This window comes from Lonchura striata, chromosome 7 (genome assembly GCF_050655825.1).
Source record: "Lonchura striata isolate lonStrDom1 chromosome 7, ASM5065582v1, whole genome shotgun sequence".
Taxonomy (NCBI): Eukaryota; Metazoa; Chordata; class Aves; order Passeriformes; family Estrildidae; genus Lonchura; species Lonchura striata.
In genome coordinates, this window is record NC_140709.1 from 9348295 (window position 1) to 9362178 (window position 13884).

Below are 13884 nucleotides of genomic sequence, written 5' to 3' on the forward strand. Positions count from 1 at the left end.
CATCATTGCTCCCTGTAAATTCACAAGCTTGATTTTCAGTCAGGTGTTTCAGGCCTGTTGTTGCAATACCCAGGTCAGTGTTAGGGCCTTTGGCAAATTATTTGTGCTTTCCATGTTGACACTGAGAGATCTGATGCCTTTTAAGGTTGATCTGATGCCTTGTAGAAGGTTGCTGCTGTTCTCTGATAAACTGCTTCTCCACATGCTCATTTTCACTGTCTTTTGCCAGTCCTCTGCAGAGGGATTCCCCCACCTCCACATTCCTGTCCTCTGCCAGACCCATTAACATCTCCAAACTGGCCAAGCACTTCTGTTCCTCATGCTGATGCTTATAACCTAACCCAAGCTAATGCCATCTGATAACCCCAGTATAATTCATGCAGGAGTGTGGGGTTTGCCTTGCCTCTCTGGTGGGGGTCTCTTCTCTAGGGCTGCATTAAGACCTCAGCTTCATTGTGTTCATACATTAACATCAATGTCTACAACTAAGCTGTACTGTGCATCCTGCAGTGTCTGCAGGAGACTCTGTGTTGCTTTCAGGAACAGGGAGACGCAAATCTATGATTGGTGCTATTATTTATCTGCCTTTTTCTGGATTACCAATAGAACAGATTTTTTTGCTACTTAGAGGAGATGGAGTTGAGTTGCCCAAGTGTGAGGCTGCCCTTCACTCTACCTCTTGGTCACTGATGTTGAGGCTTAAATGACTGATCTGTTTACAGGGCTGTGTGCTGGCATCACAGCACTGGAGAAGAGAGTGAAATGCTGTGGGTGCCTTTGGGATGCACTGTGCTGTGCTGGCACCACAGTGACTCTTGGGTTAGGTTTCAGTGCTTTCTAAATACTTCCTGCTTTCAGTCTCACAATAGTACAGGAGGACAGATGTTTTTTTGCTCTAGTTTTATCAAGAAGGCAACTAGAGAGTCTTTGATTTGACATGGAGAAAATACAGGAAGAGGGTAGGAGTAGAAAAAAAATCTTTCCTTCTTACCCTTCCTTTATAGTCTGTATGGAACCATTTGTATAGTTTATTAGCCACTCACAAACATGTGATCCATGAAGGGCTTTGTTTCACCTTGTACTCCTGATCTCACCAACATGATGCAGCAGAGAATACCGTGGTTCAGTTCTATGGGCTATGTGAAGAGCAGCTTCCTATCCTGTGTGCTAAGTTTGTAGTATCACAAATTGCATCCTTTGCTTTGGGAAGTGTGAAAAATAGCACTTAGAGGTCCCTTATTTGTATGGGCTGTAGTTGTCAATAGAGTCAGGGATGCAGGAGACCTGGCACTGCATGAAATTACCAAAAGAACTTGAGAAGCTGCTTTGCTTAAATCTGTTAACAGCAGCATACATGTCTGTAGCATCAGAGCATTGGGAATGGTTATGTAGAGCACTGTCCTATAATAGTCTTGACTTTGTCCCATGCAAAAGGACCACATACTCCATTTATCAAAGTGGGAATTGTCCAAATGCAGCCACTTAACTTCCTACAGCTGCTTTCCTTTTCACTAATTTTGCAGCTGCCTGGGCTGCTGCATAGCCATATAATCATAGGCAATAATAATCAGTTTCCAAGTGTTTGAAGGCACTATTACCTCCCTGAAAAACACCTTTTCTTCCTATTTAATTAATGTGATTTAGTATTCACAAGCATTTTTCATTGGAAATGTTCTGAATTTTCTTTTGCATGATCTTCTGTGGAACTTACAGTACATGAGATGTCAAAGGAGAATAGTTTAATAATTGGCATGTGTAAAAATTCATTGATTGCAATTTACTCTTAGAAGAGAATCTCTGACTTCCTGTCAAATTTTGAGAACTGGAAAGACAGTCTCTGTCTGATGAAAGAGGTAAAAAATGTGCAACAATACTTCGAGCTTTAGTGGCGTTTGGGATAACTAAGTTTGTAGGCTCTTAGAAGAAACTGAAAGCATTTTGGAAACTGGTCAGTCTTGAACAAAAAGGGACACCTGCCCCCAGAAGGCTGGCTGGACAGGGAGGGGGGAAAGGCAGAGGTGATCTGGCTTTTAGCATACCCTCTGTTGCCTGGTTACATTTTCTTATCTCTCTACTTTGTGTAAGTCTGCGTGTTCATCTCCCAAGTCCAAAGGCAGACTAAGCATAGTCTGTGTTACAAAGCACTTGAGAAGGCTGGGCCAAAGGGGGCTTTCAGCATGGGGGGCCATGAGAAGATGGAGCCTCTGGGCAGTTACTTTACAGGCAGGGAGTTGCCTGGATTTTTTCTAACAGGACATGCAGACATCCAGGTTAATTAAACTTGCCAGTTCTGCTAGCAACCCTGCCTTCAGCCAGTGGATTGCCTTTGTATCATAAGCACTGGCCCCAGCTTTTCCAGCCAAGTAAAGAAGAGACACAGATATGTGCACTTGAGCAGGGTTCTCATCCACAGCACAGGCATATCTGCATCATCTTGTGCAACAGATGCTGTAGGAGAGAAAAAAGGTAATTCTTCCAACCTCCATGAGTGGGTAAAGCACAGTCCTGTGTAGGGTGGAGGGGCTCAGCCTCAGCCTTTTAAGTCTCAAGGCTTGAGTTTGGCTCAGGTGTGCTCTGGGGCAGGACAGCAGAGAGCACAGCAAGGTTATGCTGCACAGAGGAGCAGATGGAAGCAAGAGCAGCTGGGACTGGAAATGAGGAATAACTAATGAACAAAGAGTTGATCCTTCCTACCAAGCACCCTGGCAGGGATTGATACCTATGAAGCAGACATAAGGCTAATTAAAAGCTCAGGCTCTGGTAAGACTTCTCTGACATCTTTACTGGAAAAAAAGAGACATCTAGAACTGAGTGGGAAGTTTCTGACTGTAGAAAGGTAGAAAGACTGTAAAACACCACGGCTCTTACTTGTGTTGTGTTAGACACTTACAAAAGCCAAATTTAATCCTCTTGGATTAATTTCTGCAAATTAAGGAACTAATTTTGGCTTCTCATTCAGAATTTTATTGTAACAATGCTCTATTAGCACCCACTGTAATGACCTCTAAGATAATGTCAAAATTGTAGACGTTAACAAACATAAAATAAGTTTAATTATGTCACTAGCTTTTAAGAAAGATTGTGTTAATTTCAGCATAGTTTATGAGGTTGGAAAGAAGAAATGAGAATGCTCTAACATTAAAGGATTTATTCTGTGTGTTATGAGCTCCTAAAATTCTGTTAGGTGACTATCTGTAAACAAATATACAAAGAACTTTGTTTGCAAAAGTGGAGGCAAATTCACAGAGTTGCACATTCTTGGCAGGTTTTCTGGGGTGGGAGGGAATCTGCTTATGTGCAAATTATAGTTTGAATTTGTGGCAACTGCAGCACTATTTGCCATATAAGTGTGGTCAGAGCAGAACTCTTGCCCTTTTCCTTTGATTATGGAGTGAAGTTATGCATGCAGGCAGCAAGCACAGCACATTCACTGCTGCAGTACCTTTACACCCTGCTTTACCTGCAGGGTGTTTGTGTGTCTGCAGCCAGAGCTATTTCTCAGGGGGCTGAAAGAGAACTTGGTAGCTCCCTTCAATTGTTTTCTGCCAGAGGCATCAACAGATCTGCAAGGTTCTGCTCCCTGGGGAGTGGCTGCTGGTTTCTGCATAAGGTGATGTTTGTACTTTAATAAAAGTCTAAGGTGCTTTCCAAATTGTCAAGTACTGCATTCAGTGTTTGCTTTATTTTTGAAGGCTGATGTTCTCCATGGCAACTGACCAAAATCTGATCTAAGGAGTTGTCTTTGAATTCAGCCTCAAGGAAACTAGGTTATTTTTAGTGATAAATTTGTTCTTCAAGTGGGTTTTTGGGTTGTTGGCAAGGTTGAGCTATGGGCTTTTTGGGTGTGGGCAAGGTGGGAACCCCATAGGTAAAGGCAGGATAGCTCTGCACCAGCTTGGGACCTGGGTCACCAGGTTGTGGGGTGGGATCAGGTTTTTGGCAGAGAAGGGAGTAAGAGGGCAATTGCTCTGACCTTGAATTTTGAGTGAGCATCTTGGTCCCCTTCTTGGAGCAAGCTTGCTTCAGCCAATCCCCAGTCTTAAGAATGAAAAAGTAACCTGGAAGTACAGCTGTTGCTTCAATGTTTTACAGGTACATCAATATCCCAGCTGACTGCAAGGTTTCTCTTGTGAAAGATCTGACCTTTGTTCAACTTCCCTTTTTCAGTCACTTTAAAGTCCATCTCTGCCTGTGGGATCATGTGTCAATCCTTAAACTGATTTCATTTTTACTCTGTACAGCCCCAAATTTCTCATGGGACTATTGCAAACTGTGGAATAATGTGAGAATTTTCTTTCAGTTACATAGGGGACTGTGAGATTCACATGGACATATCGAAATTTAATCTTGGCGTGAAAGGTGTACAGGTGCGTGCATTGTCTGTTCCAGGCTGTGTGGGGCAGGAGGTAGCACCTCCCAGTGGGGAGGTCATGACACTTAACTGGGAAACAGCAACTATCAGGCTTAGAATGATTGGCTTTATCTCCTTGTTCTTGGCTGGGGAAATGAGGCCTTCCATGGAAAGCACTTAAATGCCACTTTTAAGCTTCACAGAGTGACTCTTAAACAGGGTCAGTGCTGGAGCATTGAGTATGTGTGGGCCAGCAGCTGCCACTGGAGCTCAGAGGAGCACACAGTGTTGGCAGAGAGCTTCAGAAGAACCATGAAGTTCATAAATTGGACCAAGAGCCTGTTCTTGGAATGTTGAAAGCTAATAGACAAATGGCTCCATTGTGTGGCAGGATTGCAGAGAGACTCCACAAACACAGAAAGCATTGCCTGATATCAGTAGCAATGGTTTGGGGGGGAAAGTTTTTTGTTATAAAATTATAAATAAAATTACTTCAAGTAGAATTTCTATAAAGCTCACAGTTTTGAAGCTGCATCACGAGAATACCTTAACCCTGAACTTTCCCATTCTGTCTGCAGTTGTATGGGACATTGCGGGTGATCCTGGAACCTCTCCTAACCGATGCACCTTTTGTTGGAGCAGTGACCTTGTTTTTCATGCAGAAACCGGTGAGTCCGGAGCGAGCTGCTCTCTGCAGACTTCTTTGTCTTTAGTGAGTGACACAAGCTGTCCATCACTGATAACCCAAGCTGCATGACTGTGAATACCTCACAGTTCAGGTGCTTAAATGACAAATTTCTAATTGTTCGGTGTCCTTCTTAAATTCCAGGAGGATATGAATTAATTCACTCCATACTTTGTAGTAGTGCCTAGTTACTCGCTTCACTCTAAGAATGGCAGCACAGGAGCTGTTTCTCCAAGGTTTCTGGCTGCTCTACCTTCCCATTCACAGATTTTAAATGCAGTCATTTTAGAGACCATTCATGTTGCCTTTTGAAAGCTTTCCTGTTAAAGGTCATGTGCCTTGTACTCAATTGTGGTTTAATAAAATATGAGAAACCTTCTAGTCTCGTAAGAAGCCATTATCTTACAGCACACAGCTTTGCTTGTGGTTTATGCTCTGCTTGAGTTCATGAAAGTCATACATTTTTGATCTTGAATGAGGTGATTTTGTGTTTAGATGTAGCAGCATTATTTTAGCACATGAAAGAGCCTCTTTTTGTTTATTGTACAAATAGGAATACAGTCTCCTGAAACCAGTGGTATTTGTAAATCCCTCTGCCTCAGGGCATAGGCCAACCCCTAAAGTTAAAGGATAAGAAAACTTCAAAGTCTTACTAGAGTTGCTGAATTTCCTTCATGATCCCAGGACATCTGCCAATGGCCATTGCTAAGGGCTGAATGCTGACTTGCTTTCTTGCAGGTTAAGTTCCAGTGATATCCTTAATTCAGGATGGCAGATAAAATAGATAAGGGAATTTATACCAGCTGTTGGTTATAATGTACAGATGCAATTGGTGGTGTAGGTTTTCCTTCCTTTGGATATCTGGCTTTGTTCTAGAAGCATTTCCCTTTTAAAGACTACATTTTTTTGAAATAAATTTTAATAAACCTGTATAATATTTTCTCCCTGGTCTTGTTGTAGCATTTGGAAATCAACTGGGCAGGCATGAGCAACCTTCTGGATGTCCCAGGGATTAAGTGAGTGTCTACTTTGCTTTATTTTATTCTTTGAAAAACCTCTGGAAGCTGGGATGTAGTTCTTGAGTAACCATCAAAGATGTTGTTGAGAGCATTGCATGCAAGTTGTTGTGCAGAAGTTCATCCCATTGTATCTGGCTGTGGCAAAACCTGAGGAGGGTTCTTTTTACATTCTGTCAAATCTGTTTCAATTGTTTCATTACATTTAGGATGGATATAGTAAATCCCACAAACAGCAATGACTTATAAACTAAAAAACAAGCCTTCCTGTTTCCCATGTGCCAGTGTTTTGCAAAGGTAGATGAAGTAGGTTCAGAAATGGCAGTCTGCTTATTTTTATTTACAGTAAATTGTAAAAAGGCAAGGTATCACAGAGTTGCAGTCCCTCTGACAAACTCAAGTACAGTCCATGATAAAGAGAACTGCACCAGATTTATAAGGAAAAATGTTCTCTTTCTATGTAATCTGCTCACCTTTTAGGTGTAGCTTTTCTCCAGTGCCTCTTGGATTAGTACTACATGCATAAAATTTGCACAGCGAGGATGAAAATCTCAGTAGGTTTCAGTATCGTTTCAAACTGTTTCACCAGACTGGGGATTCAGTTTGTCCATGTTCTTTTATGTAAGGAAAAAATTCTGCTGCACAAGAGGAAAATACATGGGGTTACACAGCCATTGCCTTTCTCCCTTTCACTGCAAGTGCAGACACTTCTGTTCTTCTCTGCTCTCCTGTAGCTCATGGTTTGCAGACTCATAGGAAGAGTCTGGCTACTTTAGGCGCCAGTTTATTTATTAAAGATCCTCTGAATGCCTTTGATGTTGAATGAGAGGAAGCTTCCTTTTTCTCTTAGTTTGAGGCCTGAGTGGCCTTTTGCCCTGCAGTTTAGCCTGAGAGCTCCAGTTTTTATCAGCGGGATTAATCTGTTCTTTTCTAACTTGGTTTCCCTAATCCTTACAGGGAGAAGGCCTGTAGGTGTTCCAGCCTACAGCCTCTCATATAATTAAGTGCAAATTTGGTGTCCTAAATTTTTACTGCCTGCTTCTCCCACAGGGATTTGCACACAGAAACCTTTGCTAGTTCCTCAGCAGTGCAATGAAAACTGGGAGCAAAGCATGCCTGACCATGACTGGGCTGAAGTACAGGTTGAACAAGAGCCCTCCCTGTCAAATGAATTTGGTTCGCTTAAGATAGCAAAGAAACTGGATGCAGTCATCTGTCCTCACATACAAACTGTGTTTAGTTGGGTGTACCCTGAGACTTGAGAGAGGGGACAATTCTGTGACATTCCTGTGGGTTTTTTTTTTTTTTTTTACAGGAAAACCAAGAGCCTGACCAAGGTTCCTGGTTTGCTATTTGGAGTAGAAGACTTTCCTTATGTTCTTTATGTGTGAATCCAGCCTCCTCTGTGAATTGGGACAATTTTGTTACGCAGTCATACCCTTTTAAGCACTAGCTCTAGCAAGAGAATGAGTCTTTCAGATAATTGGTGCTCTTGGGTTTTCCTCTTAATATTGTTTTTTGCTCATGCCAGGTTGTAGTGATGTGTTGAAATCCTCTCATTAATCACCTGGAGAGTACTTGAGAGGACATCTGTGATAGCCATATACTTCTTGTAACTGCTGTACAGAAAGAGCAGCTGTAAAGCAAAGATTTGAACTGAAAAGCTAAAAATGTGCAAGTTGTAATTAGCCTGGAAAGTTCCTTGAACTCCAAAATAGTGCTTTCAATTCAGCCAATGTGATCTCCAGTTACTTAAAAAAAAATTTTCCTTCTTAGTGCAAATTCTGCCAAGATCCAGAACCCCATCTGGGAAATGAGCTTGGCTTTGTTTGTTTGTTTGTTTGGGTTGTTTTTTTGTTTTTTGGTTTTTGGTTTTTTTTTATTATTAATGTATCTCTCTACCTCAGTTTTGTGAAAAGGTCTCAGCAGGTGGCCAAGGGTAGGCAGCAATGTCTGCTGTGGCCATTTCTAAGTCTGAAAACAGACTAGCTCAAGGTCTTGAGCCCCCTGTAAAATGCTGAAACTTCCTGATTCCCCTCTCCCCTTGTCCATCTCTGGTATCATTCCTAAGGAAACCCAGAAGGCACTTGAGCTTTACATGTTTGGGTGTGTGCATGAAGATTTCACACAGCTTAAGCTCCCATTCATCATTTACAAGGATGAGCCAAATTCACATCCTGCAACAGGGATGCTCCATATTGCAAACCTGCACCACTCAATTGAAGTTGAATGGCCACTCTGCAGCTCTTTCATACAATCATAAACTTTGGAAAATATCTTTATAGATCACCAAGTCCAACCATTAAGCTAACACTGCCAAGCCCATCACTAAACTGTGTTCCTAAGCATTTTTACAGGTCTTTTCAATGCTTCCAGGGATGGTGACTCAACCATTTCCCTGGGTGTCCTGTTCTAATGCTTGACAATACTTTGGGGGGAGCTAGGCCACACCACTCACTTTGCAATGCCCATTTCTTCTGCTGTCCCTCACTTTTCCATTCTGAGTTGTGACTGATTGTTGAGATTGAGGTTGCCTTTTTTCCCCCACCTGCAGTGTAATGTCAGACTCACTAATTCAAGACTTCATTGCTGCACGGCTGGTTCTACCCAACAGGATCACAGTGCCTCTGAAAAAGAACATGAACATTGCCCACTTGAGGTTCCCTGTCCCCCAGGTGAGTTGTTTTTTCAGTGACATGGTGTTTATCTACCTAAGTGTGCAGCTGCCACCATGTAGGTGCATCCAAGCTTAATGTCTTTGGATGCTGCATCAGCTCTTTCAACCTGAATTTTGGGCTTTCAGTAGGTAGTATTTCAGAAATATAAAAGCAGTGTTGGATAGTTCATAATTTGGGATGGAGAAACATGGGCAGTGGGAGTTCCTCCCCTCTCTGCATGTCCTAAGGAGTCCCTTTGTACTCGGAGCTCATTTACCAATTAAACCTTTAGTCTGTAACTGCAGATCTGTGGTACATGCAAATAAGCAGTGAGTGTCATGCTAGTTAATATTTTTACTAATGCTGTGAAGAGGTGTAAATAGGGAAATTGGAGGATGACATATCTTTTCTACAGTAAAAAAAAATTCCTAAATACTCAACATATCCAGGTCTTCAATCTCCTTCATCCATCAAATACCTAATACACTTACTAATGAGGATAAATATAAATGAGTGACAAAGGCATGTTCCCTGTTGCAAACTTGCATCACTAAAGTGAAGTGGAATGGCTCCTGTGTAATAAAATAAGAACCTTCCAGTGAGTGCTTAATTCCTCCTTCAGTCAGTGTGAGTTGATCTTTACACTTGATTTGACTGTGGCTGTAATGCTGTGTGCAAATGTATATTTCTGATTTAAAAATAAATCAAATAATATTTCCTATATAGTTATCTAGATTGAATTTTATATCTCTTTAAGGGGGCTTTTTTTCCCTGCTAGGCAAATGCTGGAAAAAGTGCTTTATTGCAACTGTCATTGGAAATGTACTGAATCAAACTATGTGCCTTTGCAGAACTGTCATGGTGACTACCCTTGCTGCCTGAAATAAACAGTTTTAGGAGGCAGCATATTATAATTATCCAAAGATTGCATTTTCATGACCAATTCTGTATCTTATTTTATCCAGGGAGTAATAAGGGTTCATCTGTTAGAAGCTGAAAACCTTGTCCAGAAAGACAATTTCCTTGGTGCCATCAGGGGGAAGTCTGACCCGTACGCTCTCCTCCGCGTTGGCACTGTGCAGTATCGAAGCAAAACAGTCTCCCGAGATCTTAATCCCATTTGGAATGAGACGTTTGAGGTACTGAATCTTTTGATCTTTCCATCTGTAGGATACACAGCTATTTACATCCCTGTGCTTGCAGGACCTTCTCTTAGCTGATTGCACTGGGGCAGGTGGACTTCCTTGTTTCTTGGTTGAGGCATTTGTGTCCCTTAACCAAGTTCAAATTTACATAGTAAACTTGAAATGTCATTCAGGTTGATCTGATTTGCATGTGTTGGTTTTTGGAGGAGGTGCAAAGCATTGCTTTAAATATCAATCAGTGCATCAATCTGTGCAGCTGCAGGCTGCTCTAGCATTAGTTCCTCTCTGCTTATTAGAGATACCAGTTTGAGGAGTTTAACTTGTAGCTCAAAAACAAGCAAACAATGTGAAACATTTTCGCCTATAATCAATTGTTATGCATTTAACCATAAGAAAGAACAGGGAATGTCCTTAATGTGTTAGGCAGTTGTCAAGTGTCATGTTCTTGTCCACAGCCTGAGCCTGAATATGTGTATGTGAATGCTTTTTAATTTTCATCAATGCCTCTTTCTCCTCCAGTTTGTTGTTCATGAAGTGCCTGGTCAGGACTTAGAAGTGGATTTGTATGATGAAGATCCAGATAAAGATGACTTTATGGGCAGGTAAATTTGCAAGACCTTTGATCAGGATCCAGTAGCTTCTGCTGTAGGACACCTGAATTGCCCATACTGGAAATTTAATACTGTTGGAAGTGATTCCCTTTGCCCAGGTATTAATACCACATAAGTAGTTCCTAGTGCAGCTAATGTTGAACAAGGTTACATTCCTGCAGGGAATCCTGGGAAGCCATTAGAAGTGATAGTTAGTTGAGATTTACTTCAAGTTTATTTTAGTTTTGGAAATATTTCAAGGGGGAGACTTCAGGAGTATAAGTGTGTTCCTGCACACACATACAGAGTTGATGTGGAGAAGTTGTTATTTGGAACAGACTTGAGAGTGGGCTTTTTTTTGGTGGTTTATGCTGTATACCTCAATATTGAAATGTTTGCTTTTTTCCTTTCAGCTTGCTGATAAGCCTAGTGGATGTAATGAATGACAGAACTGTTGATGAGGTAAAGATCCCAGCTTATTTCTAAATGTGACTGGTGATGTATGCCTACATGCACTCATTTGTGCTTCTCCTCTGCTACTACAGTGTTTCTTTGTACTTAAAGCTTCCTTGCACACTTGCACTGTGGTATTTTCACAAAAAGATAATACCAAAGTAGCCACTACACAAATTTTTACAACCAGGCTAGTAACTCCAGAGAGCCCTGAGGTTATGCTGAGCCAGCAGTGGGGTATCTTGTTGATACCTTGTGTCCCGTGTGTACCAAATGTTTTGTACAAAGCTGCAGATAAAGTTTGGTGAAGCCTGTTTGCTGAGGGAAGAAATGATCTGACCTTACTGTGGTTCATCCTGCAGCTCAGCACTCTACAAACAATGCCAGGGTGCCTGTCTGGTGCTGCTACTGGTTGGAAATATCCACATTCTTTGCCTGTTTATGGGCACCTTATTTTAATTTTCTTCTGCCTTGTACCTAAGTAGGTGAACGTGCTACAATTTAAGTGTCAAAAATGCAAGCTAAGGTGCTCAGAATAAAATTCGTATTGTCTATTGTGTATAAGGCTCAGAGTCTGTACCACATATGTAAAAGCTCCTCTGCCTGTCAGTTCTCAAGTTGCTCTTTGTTATCTCCATGTAGTGGTTTCCCTTAAGTAAGACAACAAGTGGACACTTGCATCTAAAGCTGGAGTGGCTTTCACTAGTAAACGACCAAGAAAAGCTGCATGAGGTGAGTGTATTTAAAGGATTCAGGTGCTCTGATCCCTGTCCAGTCATTAACAAAGCAGTGTGTAAAATTAGAAACCCCAGGCAAACTCACAGGAGTTTATTTTTGTCTGGCAAAGTTTTGATGTGATTCCCTCCCTGCCACTCCTGCAAAGGAAGGGCATTTGCTTGCCCCAGGTCTGTTGGTAATTCAGGGGCAACTCAAATCTGGCAGCTCTTTTTGCTTGAATTAGCAAACCTTTGTTTGACTCACTGCAAAGTAGCTTCTCAGGGGTTCTTTTCTTTCACAATCTTTTTCTTCCTTCTTCATCTAGGATTTGTGTAGGACCCTGGACCCCTGAAATAATCTGTACTAGTCATAGGCAAATAGCCAGCACTAGTGCTCTGTAGGGCTGTGTTTCCAAATGGTGTGTAGTTTGTCCAGCAGAATTGCTTGGCTAAAGCCCATCTCCCAGAGAGGCTGTTTCTTCATAACCAAGCAAAACCATTTGTATTCCACTGAAAAGAATAAAATTGTTCCCAGGCTTTGTTCTGCTGACACTGGATTCATGTTGATGTATGTGGTTGAACATGTTTTTAGGTGTCTTGCTGAACTGGGGAATCCAACCAGTTCTGCACTGAGAGATTGACAAACATTAAAGGCAGGGAATTGAAAAGAGTTCCAAATTTTCTTACTGGTCTGCTTTGAACTGTCATGCCCATGACTTGGGCTCCTCTAAATTGCATGTTTTAGGAGAAAGACAGAGAGCTGCTTAACCTTCAGAAGCTGTCCTTGGAATTTTGCTATGCTTTGCATTGTCCTTGGTGGGTGATCATGACTACTTTGTGTTTTGATTTGTTTTATCTTTCCCTGCCTTTACAGGATAAGAAGGGTCTGTCTACAGCAATTCTGATTGTCTACTTGGACAGCGCCTTCAACCTTCCTGTAAGTACAAACCCCACGCAGCAGCCTTCATTCCTAACCTCTTTTTTTTAAAAACAACAAATTAATTGTTTTAAATACTCTCTCACCAATTCAGAAAAACCACTTTGAGTATTCAAATGGTGAATGTGGAACAAAGAAGATCAAAAATAACAAGTACCTCAAGGTAAAATTTATATTCTTCTCCTACACTTATAAAACAAGGTTCTGGATTATGTGAAACTGGTGGTGGTTAAAAAGAAATAATCCCTCCACTGTCAGAATCTAAGTGAGCAGGGGTTCAAAATAGTGATTGAAAGCCCACCCCAGTGAAAGTCAAAGTGGGAATGCAACATGGAAATGTTTGATTGTGTGTGTGTTTGTCTTTCTTTCCTACACAAAAGAGAGCCTCCAGACTCTCTCTCTCTCTCTCTCTCTCTCTCTCTCTCTCTCTCTCTCTTTTGTATCTCCTGTTTACTTCTCCCCCCAAATACTGCATTTGGCTACTGTGATGTAAATGGCAGGAATGTCTTTCTCCCTTTTTTCTTGAGCAGGCTACTCACAAGTACAGGTCTGAGCTATGGATAAAGCTTCCCATTCTCTCCAAGTAGCTCCTCTCTTAAATAGCATCTTTACAATTTAAATGAGTTACCAGCACTGTGATACACATCACAGTCAATAATCCTTAATTCTGGACCTCACTGTATGCACTTTGTATGTAGTGTTGTGCCAAGACCAGATTCTCAGCCTTAACTTCTATAGCATTAGTGCAAAGAAGTGCAAGAGATTCAGTATTGCTGCTTCCAGACAGGAATTGTTATTTGATGCCAAGGACTCACTTCCAGCTGCTTTGGAGCAAGTTGTGTGCCTTGGAAACCAATTCTGAGAGTCCTGGTTCAGTCACGAAAGATCAAGATTTCTCACTGAGCCTTCAGCTCTGCTGTCTTCCTCCCAGCTTCTGACAAATTTTAACTGCTCACCTGTTGAAATCTAAATACATAAAACTTTGGCTTAAATGTGTACTCTTGATGGTGGAGGGTAAGACTGTACTGTGTTATTGCTGGAGGCTTTCCTGTGTGCTATACTCCTCAGAGGTCCCACATCCAGAAAATACTGTCAGCTTTCCAGCTACTTACTTCATGTAAGAGTGGTTTGATATTGCTTCCTGAAAGCTATAAATTTCTTAATGTTTTTTTTCTGCCTTCTTCTTTCTTCCTTGTATTAAATGACAGAAGATGGAACGAGAACCTTCCTCCTTTGTCGTGCTCACAGTTGGGAACAAGACTCAGAAGAGTAAGGTGAGGCTGTTTAATTCTTCTGCTTTCATTAGATACTTTCCATCTTATGGGTAACTGTCC

At 41.5% G+C, this 13884-nt stretch overlaps 1 protein-coding gene across 2 annotated transcripts in view; it reads left to right on the top strand.

The window, feature by feature from the left end:
• ESYT3 (extended synaptotagmin 3) overlaps nucleotides 1-13884 on the top strand; it is a 36133-nt gene that overhangs the window by 13279 nt on the left and 8970 nt on the right. For both annotated transcript variants that reach the window (XM_085584892.1, XM_021548667.4), the window contains exons 5-15: nucleotides 4301-4367; nucleotides 4930-5019; nucleotides 5997-6052; nucleotides 8607-8727; nucleotides 9675-9848; nucleotides 10374-10456; nucleotides 10858-10906; nucleotides 11540-11629; nucleotides 12488-12550; nucleotides 12645-12713; nucleotides 13759-13824. In XM_085584892.1, coding sequence (XP_085441018.1) covers nucleotides 4301-4367; nucleotides 4930-5019; nucleotides 5997-6052; nucleotides 8607-8727; nucleotides 9675-9848; nucleotides 10374-10456; nucleotides 10858-10906; nucleotides 11540-11629; nucleotides 12488-12550; nucleotides 12645-12713; nucleotides 13759-13824 — 928 coding nt within the window. The remainder of the gene's footprint in view (nucleotides 1-4300; nucleotides 4368-4929; nucleotides 5020-5996; nucleotides 6053-8606; nucleotides 8728-9674; nucleotides 9849-10373; nucleotides 10457-10857; nucleotides 10907-11539; nucleotides 11630-12487; nucleotides 12551-12644; nucleotides 12714-13758; nucleotides 13825-13884) is intronic.